The 13,309-nt window shown below is 35.4% G+C and overlaps 1 protein-coding gene across 9 annotated transcripts in view; it reads left to right on the top strand.

Annotated features, from left to right (window-relative positions):
* The window catches only part of ATP2C1 (ATPase secretory pathway Ca2+ transporting 1), a 100,902-nt gene extending 88,035 nt beyond the window's left edge, over positions 1-12,867 (top strand). For 8 of the 9 annotated variants that reach the window (XM_051609170.1, XM_051609173.1, XM_051609171.1 and 5 more), the window contains 11 exons: positions 83-239; positions 1,523-1,693; positions 2,341-2,438; positions 4,332-4,382; positions 5,176-5,342; positions 6,864-6,932; positions 8,599-8,715; positions 9,381-9,528; positions 10,135-10,230; positions 11,067-11,208; positions 12,038-12,867. In XM_051609170.1, the coding sequence (XP_051465130.1) occupies positions 83-239; positions 1,523-1,693; positions 2,341-2,438; positions 4,332-4,382; positions 5,176-5,342; positions 6,864-6,932; positions 8,599-8,715; positions 9,381-9,528; positions 10,135-10,230; positions 11,067-11,208; positions 12,038-12,174 (1,353 nt within the window). In that variant the 3' untranslated portion in view covers positions 12,175-12,867. The remainder of the gene's footprint in view (positions 1-82; positions 240-1,522; positions 1,694-2,340; positions 2,439-4,331; positions 4,383-5,175; positions 5,343-6,863; positions 6,933-8,598; positions 8,716-9,380; positions 9,529-10,134; positions 10,231-11,066; positions 11,209-12,037) is intronic. The other variant, XM_051609174.1, reaches the window with a different exon arrangement.
* The last annotated feature ends 442 nt before the right edge of the window (positions 12,868-13,309 follow it).

Below are 13,309 nucleotides of genomic sequence, written 5' to 3' on the forward strand. Positions count from 1 at the left end.
TGTGCTTTTGTGTGTGTGCTTATGTGTGTATATTTGCGTATATACACACATATATGCACACAACAATTTTTTTCCCTTTTAGGACAAACCTGAAGTTTGCTTTATGAAAGGTGCTTATGAACAAGTCATTAGGTACTGTACATCCTATAACTGTAAGGGACAGACTCTACCTCTTGTTCAGCAACAGAGAGAGCAATACCAGGAAGAGAAGACATCTATGGGCTCTGCAGGACTTAGGGGTAAGGCTGTTTTCAGTGTCTCCAAATAACCATTGTTTTAAAAATGGCACTAGGAATTTTTTTGTTGTTTAGTAAGTGCCACTGGGTTGTTCATGTTTTCTTTTAAATGGAGGAGTGGAAAAACAGGTGCTGTTGCCTAAGGCCTGTATAATAACATGATTAAATTACAAAGAGTGAAAAAAGGCACTGGTTCCTATCATCTCTTGCATGTGACCGTAGCTTAACAGTGCATTGCTACCTAATACCAATTCTGTGGAAATCTGTGGAGTTTTTAAAATGTGAATGTGGGTGTTTTTCTATTACTTTGGCTCATGACACCTTTGTGAGTTAGACTAGCACAACTGATAGCAGGTGTCCTCAAACCAGGACAGCAGGTCAGAAGATGGCATCACAGTTACCTTTTCTGTTAACAAGTGGTGTAGATTTTTTAAAAATAACAAAGTATTTTTCACAATGTGATTGATAGGAGGTGGTTGTGGTCAAGCATTATAAATGGCTGGTGTTTTTTGGCCTGTGTAAAGGACCTGTAAAGTCCATCTACAGCTTTTTTTTTCCTTTTTTTTTTTTTCTTAAAGTAGGAGCTCTGTGTGGCTTAGGAAGTTCCTAGGATGCAGATTATGAGAAACTGAGAGGAGATGATAGGAGGAGTATATCTCTGTGCTGTTTTGTTTGGACAGTCATTCTTTGTCTTTTCTTCAGACCACTGTAAAAAAAAAAACAATCTAGGATGATGTTTTGAAAGAAGTGAATTTGCTTTTCCCTTACAACTCTAATGTAATTTAAATATATTTGAATTAAAATTCCTACTATAAAAGACATTCCAGAAAATATTCAGCATATACTCAGTGAAACCTGCCTCTCTAAAAAAATAAAAAAAGGCTGAAAATTAAAATACATTAACTGATCCTCCCTTTCATCCTCTTGCATAAAAGACCATGCATGTACAGAAAAGCCACAAAGCCTAGATGCTGTTCTCTTTCCATGCAATGAAAGTATAAGCACTTTCATCTGAAAACAAACAGAAAAATTATCTTTAAAACCTGGAATACTTATGTTTGGTAAAAAACCTACTTTTTAGAAAAAAGGAATATACATCAGTAGGCTACTCTGAATACTCAAGATAACAGATGTTGTGACCATGGCTTAAAAAAAAAAAGAAAATTGCAATTACTGCTCTTTTGCTTTATGCTGGCCTAGTGATTTAAAACAGTTGTTTTAAATGCTGATGTAAACGTTTATTTAGAATCTTAACTTTTTTTTGGTTTGTCTTTATCTCCTAAAAGTTCTGGCGTTAGCTTCTGGTCCTGAATTAGGACAACTGACTTTTTTGGGGCTTGTGGGAATAATTGATCCTCCACGGACAGGTGTAAAAGAAGCTGTTAGTACGCTGATCACCTCGGGAGTTGCAATAAAAATGATTACTGGAGATTCACAGGAGACTGCAGTTGCCATTGGTATGAGTAGTCTGTTTCCTTGTGTTTTTTACTTGTTTTCTGTTTTGGCAGTGCTTTGCTAATTGTTGTGAAGTGTGGGCAGTAAGTCTTTACCATTTGTGAGTTCTGTTTCTTGGGTTGACATGTGGTACAGTGGAATTAGGAGGAAAAAGCCTCAAAAAACTAACACCCTAGCCTGAACTCGTACTTTGGTTTCAGCTTCAACGGTAGTTTTTCTAATTTGGTTAATGTATAACTTTTACTGTTGGAGACTTTTTTTACTGTATCTTGGGTTTCTGATTCTCAGTCTTAAACCCTCAGCTTTGGATGCCTGTCTTATGAGAACCAGGGGAAACTAAAATAGCCAGTGACAATGAGTATTATGGCGTTTCAATACAATTTTGTCCATATAACTACATTTGAAGTTTAAGTATTATTAATGAACATTTAATTATTTTTGCATTCTTAATACATCAAAGTACTTTAGCCAAAATATGAACTCTTTACATACAGGATGATGAACAAAAAGTTGAATGTGTACGTAAAAAGCGCACCCCCAAACTAGCAGTACTTTCTCAGAGAGTTGCCTTTTTTTTTTTTTTTTAAAGGTTATCTAATGTTTTTAAAGGGTAAATTATGATTATATCTTTTTTATTATTTATTTCCAGCTAGTCGACTAGGATTGTATTCCAAAAATTCACAGGCAATCTCTGGAGAAGAAATAGATGATTTGGATATTCAGCAGCTTTCTCAAATAACACCAAAGGTTTGTTTTGATACTTACTGAAATGCACTAAAGCATACATTTTATATTGAGAAATGCATTTTTCTCTGGAAAACTGTTAATTCTGAGATACAAATAACATTGTTCTAATAGAAGTGGTGCAGTAAATTACCAGTTCAGGAACACAGAAGCTTGGCCCAGATCAAACAAGTATCTTTTGGTTTGACCTAAGACTGATCATAGAAAATTTGTTTATTGCAACTCACGTGGTTATCATTTTAGTGAGTTTATTGCTTTTGTCTTTTTTAATGATTCAATTTGCTTTTCACCTTTCAGTGCCTGTACTGGAACTTTAATTTTGCCATCTCTGGCTTTCAGTGAGCATTGTCACCTCTTTGGATTATTAGACCATTTTATTTGTTTGACTAGCTCAGTTCATATATATAATCTTACAGTTTGCACGTTCAGACAGTCAGTCTTTTCGTAATTGATAGGAAGAGCTCTCTGTATCTTTCATGATTTTTGATTGATTTGAGGTCACTGAGAATTTTGAAAGGGTCTGTTTATTAAGTTACTGCTTAATACTTTTTAGTTATTGAAGTACAACTTTGATATTGGCATTTGGTTAATGTGAAAGCATAATTAAATGCAGTTGAGGTTCAGGTTTGGCTACATTGCAAAATGTATCCTATCAGAATGCTGCTGTTTTCAAAAGACTGCAAAATTAGCAGCATGTTTGAATCTGATGTGAACAAGCCAAAAGCCAATATTTACAATCAAGAAATGGGCATGTCATCTTTCTGTCTTTCCTCCATGACTTACAAGGACAAATTTAGAAAAAAAAATAAATGTGTGGCAAATAGTAACTTTGGGTTTCTTAGGTAGTACTTGTTCTGTCCACCCTAAATAACTGAAACAGCTACAAATTTACTTCGTTCATGTTTTGCCTAAGACCCAATTTGTACTCTAGCCATTTATGTAAAATCTTACTAGAATTAATTAAAAAAAGGAAAAATAGATGTGAATGCTAGCAGTGTGGAGTTTATGGAAAACTAAATTCCACATGCTAAAATTTCAATTTGAAGAGAAGAGAGACAAACAAAAATAATCTGAAAATTAATAGTTCCTTCTAAACTATAATCCTTATTACTTAGATTTAAGTAGATCGGGTGTGAGACCATCTACAGAACCTGAAGGTGCACAAGTCCATGGGACCTGTTGAGATTCATCTAGGGGTCCTGAGGGAACTGTCAGATGTAGTTTCTAAGCCACTGTTCATCATATTTGAGAAGTTGCGGCAGTCTGAAGTTCCCGGAGACTGTAAAAGGGGAAACGTAACCCCCATTTTAAAAAAGGGAATAAAGAATGACCCAGGCGACTGCAGGCCAGTCAGCCTGACCTCTGTGCCTGGCACGATTATGGAGCAGATCCTCCTGGAAACTCTGCTAAGGCACATGGATAATAAGGTGGTTGATGACAGCCAACATGGCTTCACTAGGGGCAAATTGTGCGCGACAAATTTCGTGGCCTTCTGTGGCAGGGTTACAGCGTTGGTGGGTAATGGGAGGGGCAACTGATGTTCTCTTCCTGGATTTGTGCAAAGCCTTTGACACTGTCTCGCACAACATCCTTGCCTCTAAATGACAGCAAGCCTTTATAATCCAGCTGCTCCATAATTTCAGAAGGCTTTTAAATTGCATATTCTATCTTGAAATTAGTAGCACCAACTTCATTTAACAGAGCACACTTCAAGTCTTCCCTGCGATTAGTGGTATCACTCTATTAAAAACACAGCCCCCTTGTGCTTCAACTTCAGAGCTAACAAAAATGCAGCTGGCCTTTTATGGTATTTGTTTATCCTCTAGCTTTATAGAATCCAGTGCGATTCTTCACGTTTCTCAAATTTTCACAACTTTCTCATTATACTTTTAACAGGTTGCTGTATTTTACAGAGCCAGTCCCCGACATAAATTGAAGATTATAAAGGTACGTCTTAGTAGAGGCTCAAATGTTGGACTGTTGCTACAGGTACTATTTGTTGTGCGTTTACTTAAATTACAATATGCTACAGTGTGTCAATATGAAATCAGAAGTGCGTTTGTTTTGCAAGTGAAGTGTATTTGAAAATATTACCTAGAAAAATACGTGGTGCCCACAACGGACTGGCAGCTGCTGGTAGGCAGCATTATGCTTTCTTTTACGTAGGGAGCTGGGGGTTGATTGAGATTTTGGGTCACATTGCAGTTGAACTCACTAGGAACTTGAAAGAACCATATTTCTGATACATCTCAGAACAAGATAAAAGGGCATGACTTTAAATCTGTGTCTGAGATAATGCTTCCATTCGGAAGTTAACAAAAGAAGGTAGCAAAGAGGGACATAGACGATGTAACAACTGGAACAATCAGAAAAGCAACAACAAATAGGAAGTCAAACATTGAGTCAGTTGGAATATACTGAGAAATACAAGAGAATGATAATGTAAAAATAGTGTCTTCTTTAGATTTTTTTTTTACGTTCTCTTAGAGGCATGTTTAATATACCCTAGCTTTAAAATGTCACAGAATCACAAAATGGCTCTCTGAATATAGAACTGCAGATTAACCTAAAATCTTGTCTAAAAATGCATTAGAATACAAACAGCTGCCTTTTTTTTTAGGATTTTACAGTGGAATTATAAGAAATCAGGCAGCGGTGATTGACACCAGCCTTGTCTCTAGAATAATTTTATAGGATGGGTTATTTCAATACCTGATTTAAGCTCTTTTTCTTCCTTTAGTCCCTGCAAAATAATGGTGCAGTAGTAGCTATGACAGGAGATGGAGTGAATGATGCTGTTGCTCTGAAGGCTGCGGATATTGGTGTAGCAATGGGACAAACCGGAACAGACGTTTGTAAAGAGGCAGCAGATATGATCCTTGTGGATGATGATTTTCAGACAATAATGTAGGTGCTGTTTATGTATATACCTTGTGCTATATATTTTAAATTACATGTTGCCTAGGTTAAAACCAAAAGATATCCCCTGAACTTTTTAAGTGTAGCAGCTGTTCATGAGTTCTCTACTAAGTCAGGAGAATCTTTATGGTGATTACCTATATTATCCTCTTAAGAGCTGGGAATGTAATAGTACAAAGGACAACTAAGCATTTATGTCTTTTTATTATGTTAGTAATAGTATAAGAATATATTTACGTATTTAGACCTTTTGCTACTTTGGTCTTGTACATAGATCAGATGTATCTAACAAGAGGTTGTGCATGTATGTGCTATAAAAACTAACCTGTATTTCTGTTTCTCCAGCTAGAATTATACTAGTAGTACATTTGGAAGCATAACTGAGGTGAAATAGTGAATCTCTTAGCCATCAGTAGGATTAATCTTCATTTAATTTCTTAATTCAGAAGCATCAATTTTCTGTAAAAATGAGAGCATTCCTCTCAAGATTTCAAAATTTTATACAGGGCTATGTTTCTGACTCAAATGTGGTGGTGTTTTCAGAAAAGGAAAGGAATATAAAGTATTCAAATGTCACAGGTGAAGATATGTTGCCAGCTTCTGGTAACCAGCTATTTGTTCCTTATTAATTTTTCTTTTGTTGGGTGTACTTGAAGGAGAACATAGCTAAATTTATCTTACTTTTAATTTAATTAACCTGACTTTTGAAGGTAGTGGTTGTTGGAAGAGCTAGCCTTCATTTTGAAACTGTGTGTCAATCTCAGAATGCTTCAGTTTGTCTGAAATTATGATCTTTAACCCTCGGGAAGAAGTGAAATGTAGATGTACAATATGAGAATATCTACCTAGGTAGCAGGATGTCAAAGGATGATCTGAGAGTTAAAAGGTTTGAATACTAATTCAGCCAACAGCATTGTGCTGTTGTGCAAAAACAGAAGAGAAGGGAATAATTCTAAGGTACTCAGAAGAGTACATAGGAAGGACATCAGTGGTAAGAACTTATTTGGACATGGTGAGGCTTTTGCTGTAATGCTTATCCAGTTTTGCTCACTTCATCAGGAGAATTCTCAAGAGGAGTGAAGGAGCTGTGAATGCTAAGGGGAAATAAAAGTATGAGCTTCCATAGATTTACATCCTTCCCCCAAACCCTTCAAAATTCTTGACTTAAAAGTTACAAAAGGAATGCTGATTAATTGTTGTTCTTGGCTACTGGGGAAATGGAAAAAGTAAATCAGTTTTATTTGTTGCAGAGTAGACTTAGAAAACAGTTTGTCACTGCTATAATTGCAATGATGTGATAGACAAGTTGCAACACATAACAAATAACTCTTGTGATTAATCCTCCTAGTCAAGTTGAAAAACTGTGACTGCCAAAGTTATAAGTACCTCAGCTCCATTTGTTTCTTGATATTTGTTTTGCTGATTAATAATAGCTTTCTGGGGTTTTTTTAAGCTTTATTGGCAGTAGTCTCATTTGTCTAGTGATGTAATCTTTGTTTTTAATTGCAGGTCTGCAATTGAAGAGGGTAAAGGAATTTATAATAACATTAAAAATTTTGTTAGATTTCAGCTGAGCACGTAAGTTTGAAAAATTGACAATATCAGAAGGTTCTAACTGTTGAGAGTGAATCACAGCATCATGAAGCAGATGCTGCATAAGTTCCTGTGAACACTGTAAATTTCACATAGGATACTGATATGCTGTGCTTCTGAATTTTCAGTGTCTTATATTTGGTGGCTTGCTTAATTTTTAAAGAATGAGAAAATAGTGCAATAAAGAGACCTCTAACTTTGTCACAGTTGTTCCTGTTACGTAGTGTGAAGTCAGTAACTTTGGGGGTGGAGAGAAACAGCTTAGCTACCTTTGGGTCTTCGTTTAAAGGAGAAGTTAGTAGTCATTCCCTCCTTAACCACAATTTGTATATTAAATGGAGGAAAACAGGGAGATGGGAAGTTAGTTTTTCTGTAATCCATAGGCTGGTTTGTGAAATGAGTTAGCTCTCTGAAGCTGACTTCATTTTCTTCCATATAAAGATTCCTCTGCTAACAGTACCATGGTTATGTAAGATGAGTTCATTAAGCCGTATTTTCAAAAAATTTCTGAGTTTATCTTATTGAATCTAGATTCAGGAATGTGGTTTTTCTCTTCACCATGTTGTTCGTGTACTTTTTTGCAGCCTTCGTGGCATTTGAGAATGGTTAAATAAAGCTGCAGAAATTAAAAGAAACAAAAACCCAACAAAAAACTGAAACAAACAACAAAAAAACCCAAACCCAAATCAAATAAAGACAAAAACATAAAAAAGCAAAAAGCTAAAAAATCCCCACCAGAAAACCCCAGCACAAGCCAGAAAACACCAACCTCTTAAAACTTGCATTAAAATTGTAAGCAGTGTCATATACTTGCAGTCTTGGCTAGTGTCCTGCATTCTAGAAGACTAGAAATCTGCTGCTGAAAAACAACTAAGCATAGATATTCTAGGAAAGTGTGCTTGCCTTGGGAATATTAGCCTCTGGGTTTTGATCAATGAGTCACCCTTTTTTTCCCTGCCCCACTTTGCAGGAAGAGCATCAAAGGTCAGTAGAGTGCTAAATTTGAAATTGTAAGCCTTGCTTTCTTCTTGTTGGTTACGAAACCATTTAATCTTGCACTGAAAGCAATTAGCCCATACTTGTTAGAGAGGTTTCTAATGCTAAGCTTTCAACCAGCTAATCTGTTTTCTGTCTTTTGCCATGCCTTCTCATCTTGCTAATAATGAGAGGTGCTGTAGGTATTTTTAGGGAGCTTGGGTAGTGCCTTGCCTTGACTGGTTAGTCAAACTAGTGATAGGTGCACAGGGTGGCTGTGTTTACACTGAAACAGTAAAAGCAGTTTGTTTTTCCAAACCATGTTTAGAATTTCTGCTTCTGGCACAACAGAAGTGTAGGACCCAGTTCCCCAGTGAAAGCTCAATTAGCTGAAGGTGAGTGATAAATCTGAAGCGTTACATTAAAGTTCAGGAGGTTTTTAGACACAAATTTGCTGTCTTCTTATTGCCAAAACAACGCTGTTTTGAGTATGGACTGTGTCAAGATTGTATTCTAAATTCATTCACCTTAAAAGTTAGGCTTACATAATCACGATTCACACTGTCAAAATCTGTATCTACTCTCAAACAGTTGGAGAGTTGATTACAAAGCAGTTTTCAGTGGATCTTCAGAAATGTTCCATGCTGACGGTTATAAAAATGGATTCTTTCAACAGGAGTATAGCAGCACTGACTTTAATCTCATTGGCTACATTAATGAACTTTCCTAATCCTCTCAATGCCATGCAGATCTTATGGATCAATATTATTATGGATGGACCTCCAGCTCAAAGGTAAGGAATTACTTTAAATTCCACTAGAGGTCTGTAGTCCTTTTATTTCAGCAGGGAAAATTGCTGCTCATAAGGGAAGCTCTGCAAAGTGTCAAACTTCAGTGAAATATTTCTTAAACAGCAAATTTTTAATTTGAATTGCAGTGTTTGCAGTGTAGTCCTATGTTTATTCCTTTTTTCTTGCTTTAGTATCTAACTAAAATTATGGGGGCAGCATGGATACCTAAAGATCCAGGGATATGCTTATGAAACTTGCATGCAGGATTCTGGCATCCATCTGGGTTCTTGCTTAGACCCTCTTCACTGCAGAGAGGTGAGAGAGGGAGAGGTGGAAAGGAACTAGCAGTAAATTCCTTAGCTATATTGATCATGGCTACAGAAATGAGGAACATAACTAATATTGCAGCTTCCTTTAAAATGAACAACTGGCAATTTTACCCTGTATTTATGAGCTCTCTAACTGCAGTGTTAGAATGTTGCCTGTCCTAATACATGAAACTCAGATGTCTGAAAGTGAGATGATAATGTTCTTATTTGAATGAGATTATTCTTTGGCTGTGGAGAGAAGATTAAAATCTTTCTACTCAGAAATTCTAGTCCTTAAGATAGAAGCAGCAAATTACTTTCACAATGATAAAAATCTAATATGATGTTTTAATTTTAAGTCTTGGGGTGGAGCCTGTGGATAAAGATGTTATTCGGAAACCTCCGAGAAATTTGAAGGACAGCATTCTGACCAAAAACCTGATTGTTAAAATACTGGTTTCATCAATAATTATCGTGTGTGGAACACTCTTCGTCTTCTGGAGAGAGGTATGATGAAAGTACAAAACTTAAACCAGTAACAAACTCATTTAAAATAAGTCCTTTTTATACCAGCAGTTCGAATTCAGAATTTGTATGAACTTAATTACAAGTTTTATCTGTGCTTACTTAATAATCTATTTACATAGCAGATTAGAGAGGAAGATTTTTGAAGTAATTGTTGAAATAAGGGATAAAGTTTTATTCTGCAGTCTCTATATTGACACAGGCTTTTCCAGGTCCAAAATCTGCTTGGGAGACCTTGGCCCATACAAAGTAATTATACAAATCTTCTAGCCTGACTATTATGAAACAGCCATTTGACTTTCTTTTCCCAGTAGAGAAAAATGTTATTTAAACTTTTGGTAGTGGATTATAGAATTCCTGGTATTCCCTGTGCTTGCAGAAAATGTTTGTCAAGAGGCTTCATTTAATCACAGCTTGCAATTACAAATTGTTGTGTGTAATTTTTGCCGTATGATGTATTAAATTAGCTTGGGGCAAACAAGTTGCTTTCATTTATTAGCTAATAGAACTTGAATTATAGTAATAACTTCGTTTAGTTGTGGAGAGTTTAAAGCATTCTAAAGCCACTAAATTTTCTTTTGTTGGCAGTTAAGAGACAATGTAATAACTCCTCGAGATACAACAATGACTTTCACCTGTTTTGTATTTTTTGATATGTTCAATGCTTTGAGTTCTAGATCTCAGGTAAGTGATTTGTGTTGTCCATTTACACAGTATTTACACAGTAAACAGAATTTTCTTTGAGAGAGGATCTTTCTGTGTTTCTTTCAAATGTTTTCCTGCAGATTTACCTCACTTCTGCTATTAGTCTTCAGAGTTTCACATTTTTAATAGGTAGGATTTCTTAAATTATTAAGTATTAGTGTCCTTAATTTGTTTATGGGATGCTGAGCTGGTAGTAATGCTTCTGTCCTGACAGGAGCAAGGAAGTTTTTATTAAAAGCTGACATGTTATGATCCTTTTTATTGCTGTGTACACTTGGTCAGTTTTTATCCTAAAATCCTATCAGTTCAGCATCCTTGCCAGAATCTGAAAATTCTTAAAGGACTTTTTATTTTGTAAGCCTAAACCCATGCTCCAAGGAAAATTTCTTAAACTGTTCTTTCTGTCTATAATTTTAAGGAAGCCAGTCTCAAATTTTGTGCTAGTTGGAGAAAAGTGCATTGTTAGTATACATTACTACATTTACTCTAATTTGCAGTCTATTTTCTGATGTGAGTTGTCACGGTCAACAAAAACACTTCCTCCTAGTGTAGAAGGCACCTTCTAATGCACTGTACTAAGAAATGTGAGCACAATCTACAAGTTGCTGACTGTGAAGACAAGATTTGTAATTTGTTTACCAGAGAGAAAATGCAATTAGCCAGTTCAAGAACTTGTTCTGGATTATCTAAAGGTCAACAATAATTTTTAACATTTTTCTTAAAGTCTGGATGAAAAGAAACTGTAGTTGTGAATTATTTTCTTGTCTAGGTCCTTAAGATTATATGTACAATGTAATGTGTGTTTCATTTTACAGGCAAAATCTGTGTTTGAGATTGGACTTTGCAGTAACAAAATGTTCTGCTATGCCGTCCTTGGATCCATAATGGGGCAGTTACTGGTCATTTACTTCCCTCCACTTCAGAAAGTTTTCCAAACAGAGAGCCTCAGTATCTTAGGTAAATACAGTTCCCCTTTCAAAACTGTATATTAAAGATTAATTTTAAAAGCTTTAGCTGATGGTTCTGTAAGAGTAATTTCTGGCTGTTTGCATGCAACAGGAATACAAAGCCTGCTAACTTTTTTTTTCTTGGGAAAAAAAATATTCCTTGGCAACCATTCTTGAAGTGCCTATGGTGCAAAGCTGATCAGTGCGTTGTTAAACTTCTTAGAGCTTATGTGTATTAGGCTTTTAAGAAAAATTTTGATGCACGCAAAAATTAAACAATTTTTTGAAGTTTTTAAAGCATTGTTAACCTTGCTATTTCTCAAGTTTTTTCTCCAAATATAACCACCTTATTTAGGAATCTTGATCCTTTATTAAATAAGTAGCTGCATTGTTGTAAGATAGACATGTATACAGATACCTAATTGTCGTTGGCCTTATTAACACTTAGGTTTATTACTTAAGCAGTTTTCTAGAGTTCAAGAAAAGTGATTGTCATTCAATACATGTTTTTACATAAGTCTTTTCATTGTAGTGTTATCTCTGATGAGGCTAACATTTTAAAATATTACTTACATTGCTTACTGTTGTTTGTTTTCATAGGTGTTAATAAAAATAGGATTATTAAAGCTTGAAATATGCCTGTACTTAAAATTTGTGCGTAAACTAAACATGTTAATCTTCTGGTCCTGCAAAAAAATTGATTCTAGCTTAATTTCTCCTAACTTACCTAGTGATTGAGAGACATATTGAAAGTCTTGTCTTGTTCTTTGTAAGCCTGCCCCTCAGGGGCTTATTACCCGTAAATAGCAAATTTCAAAAAGCTAATTATCTCTTTCCAGATTTACTGTTTCTTCTGGGACTCACTTCCTCTGTGTGCATAGTGACTGAGATCATAAAGAAGTTTGAAAGAAGCAAGGAAAAGATCCAGAAACGTGGAAGTTCTTCTTCATCAACTTCGTCTTTTCTTGATGTATGATGCATATTGCATTCTTTTGTTTGCAAACTTAGGGATTGCTGTCTAAAGATGTAGGAGAAAGCAAAACAATATTTGGAGGATAAATCCCAAGGGTTTTTGACAAGCCCTTCGTTTCACTGGCTAATGATGAACATTCATGTTTCAAGACTGTTTAGAATTTAACTTCCAGCTGTGGGAGTAACAAATGAAATTATGCAACTTTGGTAACATTTTTTCCTCAAACATAAATTTACTTTAGAAATTGACTGGGACTGGGGGGCGGGGAGGGGGTGTGTGTTAATTTAAAGCAAGACCTAAGCCCAAGTCCCATTTTCTGCACTTAAAAGATACAACTGTGTAAAATCCTTCTCTTAGATATAAATATTTTAGTTTGTTTTTATTTAAAACATTGTACTATTTTACGGTGGTGGGACTTTGCTACTAATACAAGGATAAAACAATATTTCAGAGGCATTCCACTGGGTTTAGAGTCTGTCACAAGAGTGCCATATTCTAGCTACTGTATTTATTTACTTTATCCTGCAATGTGTAAGCGGCTCAAGTACCTTGTGCTACAGGTTTTTTGTATCCCAAGTTGTTTGGTTTTTTTTTTGCACAGGATGTGACCGCTATTGGATCACTGTTTTTCTTTTCTTTTTCTGTGATTGGAAAGCCTATACTGCAATTTGAAGTAAATGTTTGCTTTTCTTAAAAGTGTGTTGTCTCTTCGTTTTGAACGAAACTGGCATTTACACCAGACCAGCGTGCTTGTTTGATGTAATTTTAGATACAAGCTTTATTTCACACATTGTTCCCTATTTACTTTAGCTTATGACTGTTAGGTCACTAGAGTGATTATAGGACAGTAGTGTTACTGAAATTATTTGTAGTGCATTGAATTAGAAAGTGAATGCACTAATTAATCCTCAGTCCAATGGCAAAAAACTCCACCCCTCATTCAAAGAAGCTTGAATATCCTTCCTTCTTCTACCTGGATCATAAATAAACTCTTTACTGGTAGTGTAACTTAAAATTTTTATCCTGCAGAATGACTTTTTGTTGATAGAAAAGCATTGTTATAGCATTAAAATACAATTGTAATAGCATAATAATACAGGTTCAAAATATTACTAATAAAATACTTAATATTCTTCTG

This window comes from Apus apus, chromosome 2 (genome assembly GCF_020740795.1).
Source record: "Apus apus isolate bApuApu2 chromosome 2, bApuApu2.pri.cur, whole genome shotgun sequence".
Classification (NCBI taxonomy): domain Eukaryota; kingdom Metazoa; phylum Chordata; class Aves; order Apodiformes; family Apodidae; genus Apus; species Apus apus.